The sequence below is a fragment of the Silurus aristotelis genome (genome assembly GCF_946808225.1).
Source record: "Silurus aristotelis genome assembly, chromosome: 11".
In the NCBI taxonomy this organism is placed as follows: Eukaryota; Metazoa; Chordata; class Actinopteri; order Siluriformes; family Siluridae; genus Silurus; species Silurus aristotelis.
The window spans coordinates 2261973-2274062 of NC_139584.1; the positions used below are offsets into that span (position 1 = coordinate 2261973).

Consider the following 12090-nt stretch of genomic DNA (forward strand, 5'->3'; position numbering starts at 1 on the left):
CCTACTATACTATACCCTACTATACTACATTACACCCTACCCTAATATACTACATTATACCCTACCCTACTATACCCTACTATACTACATTATACCCTACCCTAATATACTACATTATACCCTACCCTACTATACTATACTCTACCCTACTATACTACATTGTACCCTATTATACCCTACCCTAATATACTACATTATACCCTAACCCTACTATACTATACTCTACCCTACTATACTACTTTATACCCTACCTTACTATACTACATTAAACCCTACCCTACTATACTACATTGTACCCTATTATACGGTACCATACTATACTACATTGTACCCTATTATACCCTACCCTACTACACTATACTCTACCATACTATACTACATTATACCCTACTATACTACATTATACCCTACCCTAATATACTACATTATACCCTACTATACTATACTCTACCCTACTATACTACATTGTACCCTATTATACCCTACCCTAATATACTACATTATACCCTAACCCTACTATAATATACTCTACCCTAATATACTACATTATACCCTACTATACTATACTCTACCCTACTATACTACATTGTACCCTATTATACCCTACCCTAATATACTACATTATACCCTACCCTACTATACTACATTATACCCTACCCTACTATACTATACTCTACCCTACTATACTACATTGTACCCTATTATACCCTTACCCTAATATACTACATTATACCCTAACCCTACTATACTATACTCTACCCTACTATACTACTTTATACCCTACCCTACTATACTACATTGTACCCTATTATACGGTACCATACTATACTACATTGTACCCTATTATACCCTACCCTACTACACTAACTCTACCATACTATACTACATTATACCCTACTATACTACATTATACCCTACCCTAATATACTACATTATACCCTACTATACTATACTCTACCCTACTATACTACATTGTACCCTATTATACCCTACTATACCCTACTATACTACATTATACCCTACCCTAATATACTACATTATACCCTACCCTACTATACTCTACCCTACTATACTACATTGTACCCTATTATACCCTTACCCTAATATACTACATTATACCCTAACCCTACTATACTATACTCTACCCTACTATACTACTTTATACCCTACCTTACTATACTACATTAAACCCTACCCTACTATACTACATTGTACCCTATTATACGGTACCATACTATACTACATTGTACCCTATTATACCCTACCCTACTACACTATACTCTACCATACTATACTACATTATACCCTACTATACTACATTATACCCTACCCTAATATACTACATTATACCCTACTATACTCTACTCTACCCTACTATACTACATTGTACCCTATTATACCCTACCCTAATATACTACATTATACCCTAACCCTACTATAATATACTCTACCCTACTATACTACATTAAACCCTACCCTACCATACTACTTTGTACCCTATTATACCCTACCATACTATACTACATTGTACCCTATTATACCCTACCATACTATACTACATTATACCCTACTATACTATACCCTACTTTACCACATTGTACCCTACCCTACTATACTCTACCCTACTATACTATATTGTACCCTACCCTACTCTACCCTACTATACTACATTATACCCTACCCTACTATACTACATTGTACCCTACCCTACTATACTCTACCCTACTATACTATATTGTACCCTACCCTACTATACTACATTGTACCCTACTATACTCTACCCTACTATACTACATTGTACTCTACCCTACTATACTACATTATACCCTTCCCTACTATACTACATTATACCCTACCCCACTATACTACATTGTACCCTACTATACTATACCCTACTATACTACATTGTACCCTACCCTACTATACCATACCCTACCCTACTATACTACATTATAGCCTATTATACTACATTATACCCTACCCTACTACATTGTACCCTACCCTACTACATTGTACCCTACCCTACTATACCCTACCCTACTATACTACATTATAGCCTATTATACCTTACCCTACTATACAGTGACTATACATACTATTACTACACTACCCCTTAGTGTGGCTATACTTTACTGTGTCTATACTATTCCACATTATACTACACCCTACTTTACTGTAACTCTTCAAACCATGACTATACTATATTATATAACTTTACTGTGACTATACCCTACTACACTATAATATACTATACCTTAATAAACTATCCCATAGTGTCTCTATGCTATTCCACACTATAGTATACACTACCATGCAATATTGTGACTTGCAAGACAGCTGGAACATCTGTCTATTACAAAATAAATAAATAAATAAATAAAACAAAAAACAACAACAACAACAAAAAAAAAAACACTCCCTGAGCATTAAATAGAAAAACTCATAAGAAAAAAAGAAAAAGTAAAAATTATCTGGATCTAATAAATGTATCTGATTTTTAATTAGGAAAAACACCAGATGAGGATGTGTCTGCACAAGACAAATAAAATTAATTAAGAAGAAAAAAACCAAAAAACAGAATGACTAAGCAACAACAATGACCAAGAAGAATTAGTCCTACTGGCGCTAAAACGAACAATAATATAACGTCCACTCTTAATGCACTCAACTTTTCCAAAAGTGACAATATGAAGAGCACAGGCTTTGATCCTGCGCCCTAATTTCAGCACTAGAATGCACTTTCGGTCACTCTTTCTCATCTGGGAGAGCGTCTCAAAAGCTAGACAGCATGTGGTTAGCTCGTGTGTAAACTCTGTCAGCACGCCAACTGTGCCATGGTGTGTTCGCACGCCGGCCCGTCTCTGCACAGACGATCCAGCTGTTATACCACACCTGGATGACCCTCGCAGAGCCACGTATGTACACACACACAAACCCTCAAACACACGCACGCACAAGCATTTATCCACATGCACTCTCAAACACAGGCACGCACATACAAACAGCATAGGCACGCACATGCATGCACCCTATACACACACACACACACACACACACACACACACACGTACACGCACACGCACACGCACACGCACACGCACCTGTGGCTGCAACAGAAAACCTTAAGACAAACAAACCATAAACACACACTCTTACTACAGGTAATGGTTCATGAATCCTGTATCACGGGAAAGATCACAAGCGCAACATGTGATGTAAATGTGATTAGTCACAGTAGGTCATATTGTAGCTTCCTGTTTCCTGAAAAAAGAAAAAAAATTCTAGCTAGGCCAAGTGGCCAAATGTATCTGCCCACACTGCTCTCTGACTTTTACTGTACTGTTTTATACTAGTGGTCAGTTCCCTGGTGGTCTAGTGGTTAGGATACAGCGCTCTCAACAACGCGGCATGGGTTCGATCCCCGGTCAGGGAACCAAACCCAGCCATTAGGGTTGCACAAGCCAGTGCACTCTTAGTGCCGGTCCCAAGCCCGGATAAATGGGGAGGGTTGCGTTAAAAAGGGCATCCAGCGTAAAAACATGTGCCAAATCGAACATACGAATACGGATGATCTGCTGTGGCGACCCCTAATGGGAGAAGCCATACTACCATACTACACCACACCCAATTATACTATATTATATCTAACTATACTACACACTACTACACTAAACTATACCATAGCCTATAACACTCGTACTATACTATACCTACCCTATTATACTATAAACTTTCCATTTCTGATTCATTCAACAGAATTTTCTTTCTTCCAAAGCCATAAAAAAAACCAAACCTCTTTTATTTTAGATCATTTGCAGACTGTTTGCAGTCACTAAAAGAGTAGAACATCTCCGAACAATCAAAGTTATAAAACAGGACTGCGAATGTGCTCCATGTCCTTAAGACAGCCTGAGGGTCACCCTGTAGTGATCATGATGTTCCCCATGCACAAATAAAACAGTTCGCTGCTAATAAGCTCCTCGGAGGAAGCCACAGACGTGTGGAATGTCCCCCAACACCCACCCACCCTGCGGAGACTGCTGTGGAACTGAAGCCTTGTGAGAAGCACTCCTCAGCAGGCTTTGATAAGCTCAAACTAATCACCTACTTCTAACTTCTCTGCCAGCAAGAGCAGGCCGACTCCAGATCCGACCTGCTCACCTGACCTCAAGTAACACCGGGGAGAAACGACAGAGAACACTCGCAAGTCTCAAATACCTTTCACAGGGAGTATATAGGTTTCAATTTAATATTTATTCATTCTTTTTTTTTTTATGATTTTTATCTAATAAACGGAGCATAAAACAAGAAAAAAACAAAGAAATGGCACTATATATATATATTATACACACACACACACACACACACACACACACACACACACAAATAAAATAATATTATATACATATATATAGATAGAATAAATATAAATATATTTTCCAAAAAGAACTGCAAAACCGAGTGAAAACACTATGTTGTGTAAATTAAAAAAAAAAAAGCTTGACTGCTCATTTGCATAAAAATGCCAAGCCAATATTCAAATACATTCTAAATAACAAACATTTCAATGAAATAATTAAGCAAATAAGTACACGATTAAATAATATAATCGAGCTCTGATTATTGTGATAACACGTCACAGCACGTCACAGTATCACGTTATCTAAAAAAGCAGGCCAGGTCTATGGTACACACTGACGTCACACGTCTGCTGAATTAGCGCTTACGTGCAAGACGTGGGATGTTAAATAACAGGACGGAGTGTGCGTGTGTGTGTGTACGAGTACACGTCGCACCCAGGTGGGATTAAATCAATCGGGACACGCTTGGGTCGGGTTCGTTTCATTCTCCAAAAGAGTGCTAGAGTTCAGATCAAAACACTGTTTCCTCACTACATAATCAACCGGTGAGATCAGACTCTGTTCTGATCTCTGTAACCAAACTGTTTCATAACCTTATTAAGATTCTTATCCGACGTCTTGATCTCATTAGTCTAGACCCCCCCTAGGATTTTTTTTCTTCAGGATACATGGGGAACCAATAAAACATTATATAGAGCTGCCCCCCCCCCCCAACACCAAAACAACAACAACAACAACAAACCCCAAGAGTAAAAACCCCGCTGTTAACCCTGCTCATGTGATTACTTAATTGATCTCAGAGATGAACCGAGATTAAATTTCGAGAAAGCGGAGTGTGTCGGTCGGCTATTTGATCGCCCACAGCTATGAGAAAAATTCTGCATCTGTGCTGCTTCGGTTCAAAACAAACAAAAATCCTGCTTTCTGCCACACGAGTGAAAGTGAAGCTTCACTGACGTGTAGCGAATCAGGTTTCCGATTCAACGTTAAAAAAACAAAAAACTTTTTTTTTTTTTAATAAAAGCAATTTATATACTATAAAAAAAGCACTACAAATATCTGAGTGAATAAAAAGCAATTTTAGATGCTGAAACAAACAAACAGGAAGTGTAGTCCTGCAAGCCAAGTTTCACCTAAACCTCAAAGACTTTGAAGGGGTTATTTATAGAGAATGATGCATGAGTGTGTATGTATATATTATATATATATATTAGAGGTGTAACGGTACATGTATTCGGTATGGTACATGCTTTCGGCTTGGTGCGCACATCGCTTGCACCGAACGTGTTTTTTTTTACGTATGGAACAGTGTTACAGTCCGAGTTTCCTCAGGAACGTATTAAGTGGCGGACTACGTAGTCTCTCGCACTTAAAGCGCATATTTTTCAAACTACTATTAAACTCTAAAACATAAACAATCACAGGGTTATTTAAAATAAATAAATAAATAAATTAGAGTTAGCGCAGTGTCGTTGTTACTGCTTACGCCATACCGGAAATAAGATTTGTTTTGCGCATGCGTGAAAACCCTAAAGAATCCATAGCGCTAGTCACTTCCTGGTTAGCGGCTAACGCTAGCGCTATGGATTCTTTAGCGTTTTATGTCCTGGTTCAAAAATCTCTTAAAAGGATTAAATCCGGACAATTCCACATATCGGGGGTGGAGGAATGAAGGATGGAAGGAATGAAGACATTTGTTAAAGTCTGCTGAATTAAATATAACGGTTACGTAGATCATATCTTTAGAAAATTAATTATTAACTGTAACACACACACACACACACACACACACAGTTAGATACACATCTGTATTACCCAAAAGAGGTCTAAAAATGTAAACTATTTAATACAGTTTTAATTAATTACATTTTATATAATCAATTAAATTTGTGCCACTAACTAATTACTCAATTTAATCAACATAAGAGTATCGCATTAATCTGATTATTTACTTTTTTTAAATAAAATATTATTTTATATATTATTTAACCAAGCAAGCATTTTATATGAAATTGTTTTAAAAATGTAAAACTGTTGAGGTTCATAAATGTTAACAATAATAAACTAATAAATAATACATTTGGCAGAAAATGGCCAAAGGACAGAAACTGAGATAAACTTGTTTTGCTCAGATGATCCAGCATGTGTGGAGATGCCCTGGTGAGGAGCACCAACAAAATTGTGTGTTGCCTACACTCAAGCATAGTGGTGGTAGCATCATGGTCTGGGGCTGCATGAGAGCTGCTGGTACTGTGAAGCTGAGGTTCATTGAGGGAAACATGGATTACAACATTTACTGTGACACTCTGAAGCAGAACATGATAAGTCTCTTCAGAAACTGGGCCGAACAGCAGTTTTCCAACATGATAACGACCCCAAACACACCACAGACCTCAATCTGTTAGGTTGGGCAAACAGGTATTGTCAACCCTCATTCTAAACACCGGCATCCCACAGGGCTGTGTTCTGAGCCCACTACTCTACTTTCTCTTCACTCATGACTTTGCTCCTCTGCATAACTCCATCTTCATCAAGTATGCATTATGATGGTCTTCCAGATCAGCAACAACGACAAATCAGCCTACAGGGAAGAGATCTGAAGCTTGACAGCGTGGTGTGCCACCAACACCTGACCCTCAATGCCATGAAGACTAAAGAGCTCATCATGGACTTTCAGAAATCTAACAGCAGGAGACACTCCCCAGTCTACATCAACGGAACTGAGGTAGAAGGGGTTTCCAGCTTTAAGTTTTGAGGAGTTCACATCTTCAGCTCAGGTTGGGAAGGCACAACAATGTCTGTACTTCTTGAGGAGTCTTTAGAAAGCTCATCTGTCCCCAGAGATTCTAAAGAGTTTTTGCCGCTGCATCATTAAAAGCATCCGGACCAACTCAATCACTGTATGGTACAAAGGCTCCACTGTGTGTGAACGTAAAACCCTGCAATGGCTGGTCAAAACTGGCCAATGCATCACTGGCACCCAACTACCTGCCATTGAGGACCTTCACCACAGCAGATGTCTGTGCAGAGCTCACATCATCATCAAGGACTCTTCCCATCCCAGATAAAACTGTTTGACCTCCTTCCATCAAGAAGGAGCAAAAGGAACATGCGCACCAGAACCAGCAGATTCAGGGACGGCTTTTGTCCATCCACTATCACACAAGTGAACTCACACTACACAGTTTGCACAACTGCTCCTATTTTGCACTTGTGGTTGATGCTAAACTGCATTTCGTTGGTGTGTACCTGTACTATGCAATGAAAAAGTTCTATCTGTCTGTCTGTCACATGGCAGTGAAACAACGAAAAATAGGTTCAGTAAAAGAAAATGTTGTTGTGATTGACACGCTAGGCGCTAACGCTCGTTCCTCACACACAACTGGCTCGCTGTCTAACCTCATTTCATGCGACAAGGGTTTTTTTTTAACTGTAATATCAGTCAAGTCTGAAATGAGTCATACAAGTATATGACTAACATCGAAAAAATCGACCCTGACATGAAGCTGAGGCAAAAAGGAAGCAAAGCCATCAGGCAGCATCGCTCGAAACTCGGTGGTTTAAACAAAAAATCAAACGTACGATGCTGAACATTCGGGGCTGTCAGAAATCGAATTCCTTCAAGCTCTCACAAGCAACTCGGATGAAGTATGCTATAATAACTTCCACTCTTCTGAGAAGATGTTCATCTAGATTTTGTGGGGATTTGTGGAGATTCATTCAATCACAAGGATGTTACTAAAGTCAAATACTGATGTAGGTGAGGTGTGAGGAGGCCTGGGGTACAGTCAATTCATCTCAAATAGGGTGTTCAATAGAGCTCTAAAGCAGGAGATCCTCCACTCCAACCCAGGTAAAGCAGATCTTCATGGAGCTGGCTTTGTGCACAGGGACACTTTCATGCTGGAGCAGGTTTGGGTCTCTAAATTCAAGTGAAGTGAAAAGTCAATGCTTCAGCATCTAAAGACGGCTTATGCAATTGTGTGAATGTCCTGGAAAAAGAAATCGGGTGTCCCAATATTTTTGTTCATGTAATTTACAAAAAAGTAAAAAATAAATAAATAAAAAGAAGTTTTAAGTACAGAATCTAAAATCCCACATGGTAATGAGTTAAAGGGGGAAAAAAACACTAACCCTAGAAGACTTTCCATTCAACGGACCTGGAATTCCCGACTCAGTCTAAGGAATTCCTAATCGGATGTCCCACATCCCTGATTTTTAAACCAACATGGCCGCTCCTACTACACTATTCTACAAGTTGAATGTTTTATTAGACATCTAGCTAAACAAATCATTCAATCTTACAACCCCCCCCAACCCACTGTACCTCAAACGTTACGGAATTCTGACTTCAGACTTCCACGCGATTTTGCGCGAGCTTACCCCTGGTTTAAAGGCAGGAAGTCCGAGCCCCACTCCGATCGTGGCTTTATTAGGGTTCACCACTGAATTGTAGTGAATGTTCCGATGGTAACTGACTCTGATTGGCTCGTCGTTGTTTTGGTGAATCCCGTGGAACGTGTTGATTGGTTCTGGAAAAAATTTGTGAAAATTCAATTAAATGAAGGGAAGGAAAAAGGGGGGGAATGCTAAAAATGTAGTGTCTCGTTATTCAGAAACTGGAGATGACCAAAATAGGAAAAAATCCATGCCGAAAAGGGAAATTTACAGAGTAAATGAATTTAAAGGAATATGTCAATTAATTTTTAATTACTCTGTAAATTCATTACGTCGAGGTGAAAAGAAGTCCTGAGATAGAGATCTGACATTCTTAGCATACCGGCGCTAGTTCTGAGTCATCATTAGCAAGAAATAACTCGCATGCTTAGCTGGGGGTTTTTTTGGCCATTGTTACTGAAAGTCACTGTGTGAGACAAAGGGCACATAGCTAGGGGTTAGAAACACAAGACAGGAAGCATAGAAAAGCATTTCCGGGTCATTTGGGGGAAAAACAGGCTATTCATGGTTTCTTACAGCTGCCTTGTGAAGGGTAGTACAGGCTAAAAAAAACCCTTATATTTATACCCCTGGGAAACAGGAAGTCAGAGACTATGTCGTCCCTCAGACGCCTTAAAACTCGGCAATAAAACTCTAGCTATAGGGCGCAACCAACTGGGGGGCAATTTTATATGGTTTATGGATTTATATGGTGTGGAATTGGAGGATTGTGGTGGGAAGGCAGAGCCATTGGGGGCGGGGGTGATAATAGAAATCTTGCCAAGGGTGCCATAAAGGATAGAAACCCTGAACACGTCGCACGTGCAAATGACACGTGAGAATTGCCTGGACTGCACTGTACGACATGTTGCGGATTGTTCTGTGCCGACGATCATTCTACGTTTTCGGGGGTTGAGTTTGTCAAAGGTCTTCCTGATCTCTCGTCGTCTCCCGGCGAATTTCTCTCTCTTTCGAACGACTCGTTGCAGCATTGTCGTTAAACACGCCAATTCATGGCTCTGTAGCAGTTTCATGGTTGCTCTTTGGTTCTAACAGGATAAAATTGCAGACGTGGTCAGAATAGCACCAGTTTGCACAGCACCCGATGTACACGGGACGGCACACTGACTCGTGAAGGTCGGTGCTCCTTGTGACTGTGCGTGTAGCCTTGTTCTGGCATCTGCTGGAGTTTTTTTTTTTTTTTCAACCCACGTAGACTTTGGAACTGTGTTTTTTTTTACAGGGGCGTCGTCATGCTGGAACAGGATTGGGTCTATTACATCTTCTCCAATGAAAGGATGTCTTTGTATACCATAGAGATCCATTAAAGGTGATACTTTTGTCAATATAGTGTATTGTACTTGTAGGAAATTCCCAAGGGTGCCAATAATTATGGCATATATACATTGAACAAAGACAGCTTTTTTTTTTTTGCAGGAATTATGGCTGCTGTGGTTTCTCAGTGACCTATTGTGTATGAGGTCATGCATGTTTTTGACATGTATGGCAACCCCATTCAAGCAACTGTATATTATACCAAACTGGTTATCAGGGGTACTGATGTCAAATATCGCTGAGGCTAACTGCTACAGTCATGGCGGACATCCTGTGTCTTTACCTGTGCCGTTCTGGTACACCTCCACGGGCCGGTTGTACATCTCCGCCATGGCCTGCATCTCAATGTGGTTCCCGTGACAGTTGTTTTTCCTTTTCCTGTTGATGTATGTCGTGAAGTCTTCCGTCACGTAGTTTGAGAAATAGTCTGCGTTCTTCATCTGCGGATGCAAGAAATTATATATATATTTTGTATTTGTTTTTTGTATTCTGGGTCCAACGCTTGGTTGGTTGTTAGGAAGACGCTTACCAAGTAGTCCATACAGTGCTTGCGAACGACTTCGTGCATATCTTGGTCTCCGTAAACTTGATCAGCTGCAAAGAAGAGACAAACGATAGATGTTTCATTATTCGTCGCTCGTAATAAACGTGTGAAATGTGCCAAGAGAACAGAGAAACCAGAGAACTTTCAACATGTTCTCCATCTAGCGAGGGAAAGGGCGCTTAGCTTCCGTGCTTCAGGAGAACAAGTGGATGAACTCTCTACCTTGGTGTGCTTCCTTCTGAAAGAGGAAGTCGGGAAAAGCGACTATTGCATGAACAATTATTTCTATACAGCAAAAGTATGGGGACACCTGACTTTTCACAACTAGGAGACCCAACCCTGTTCCAGCATGACAATGAAGATGTGCTTTTTTATTGGATGGAGCAAAAAGATCTCCTCCTATAAATCCTATTGTCAGCATGAAAACTTCACCCCAGGCCACCTCACCTCACCTCACCACAAGTGGCTGAATGAATCTCCAAAAAGAAAAAAATCGAGTGGCGCCTTTCCAGAAGAGTGGAGCTCATTTATAAGAGTGAATGGAGATTTAATGTGGAACAGAATGCTCAAAAAGAAGGGCATACTAATCTTATGGTGTCTCAGGTGTCCACAAACTTTTGTTTTGTAGTTGATTTCATACAGTTGCTCATTATCAGGGACTCTAGGTAGACCTTCGAGGAACCATTGTGTTATCATTTAGTGGCAAAAAGTGCAAATAAATAAATTGAACTAAAGTTTAAAAAAAAAAAAAAAAAAAAAAAAAAAAAAGGGGGGGGGGGGGTGGAGGGCGGGAATCTATGCAACCCTTCTGAGCATAATAATTAACACTCATTTATTTCCACACCCTTATTTACATCTCTTGCACCGATGCATGGCTGCGCTTTTCGTTACCCGGGTGTCAGTTTCGGTGGGTTTCATCTCCGCCATCTCGTTTGTGCAGGATATATAAAGTAAAAAAAAAAAAAAAAAAAAAAAAAAAAAAAAAAAAGTAAAATTTTTTTTTAAAAAGAAGAAGCAAACCCAAAGCGCAAATGTAAACAAACACTAAGCGAAGCCGCGCCTCTTCCTCCCCGATGCGGTCATATGCAAATGTCTCGGGGATCGTTCCGAAAAGTCACATGACCCTCGACCGCAGACATTCTCAGAATCTCTTAGTCAATTTCCTCTTTTGTGGCATCAGCCTACTTCTGTTGTGACACACAAGGGCTTGAAGATGCTGAACTCAATCAACTCCATTAAAAAAAAAATACGTAAAAAAAAAAAAAAACATTTTCAGAGGTTTCCATTTATATGAGGGGGAAAATAAGATTTTCATGCGTTTTATTTTGAGTCGCACCGGAAATTTTACGTCATTTATCCGCATTTGGAAACAATGATGGGTGGTGCATGTGCAGAAAGTAAACCATCAGAAGT

General features: G+C 39.7%; 1 protein-coding gene across 3 annotated transcripts in view; it reads right to left on the bottom strand.

The window, feature by feature from the left end:
• Nucleotides 1-12090, bottom strand: part of otud5a (OTU deubiquitinase 5a) — a 38683-nt gene that overhangs the window by 4939 nt on the left and 21654 nt on the right. For all 3 annotated transcript variants that reach the window (XM_083554966.1, XM_083554968.1, XM_083554967.1), the window contains exons 3-5: nucleotides 10663-10727; nucleotides 10417-10573; nucleotides 8745-8893 (exon numbers count right to left, since the gene is read on the bottom strand). In XM_083554966.1, coding sequence (XP_083411092.1) covers nucleotides 8745-8893; nucleotides 10417-10573; nucleotides 10663-10727 — 371 coding nt within the window. The remainder of the gene's footprint in view (nucleotides 1-8744; nucleotides 8894-10416; nucleotides 10574-10662; nucleotides 10728-12090) is intronic.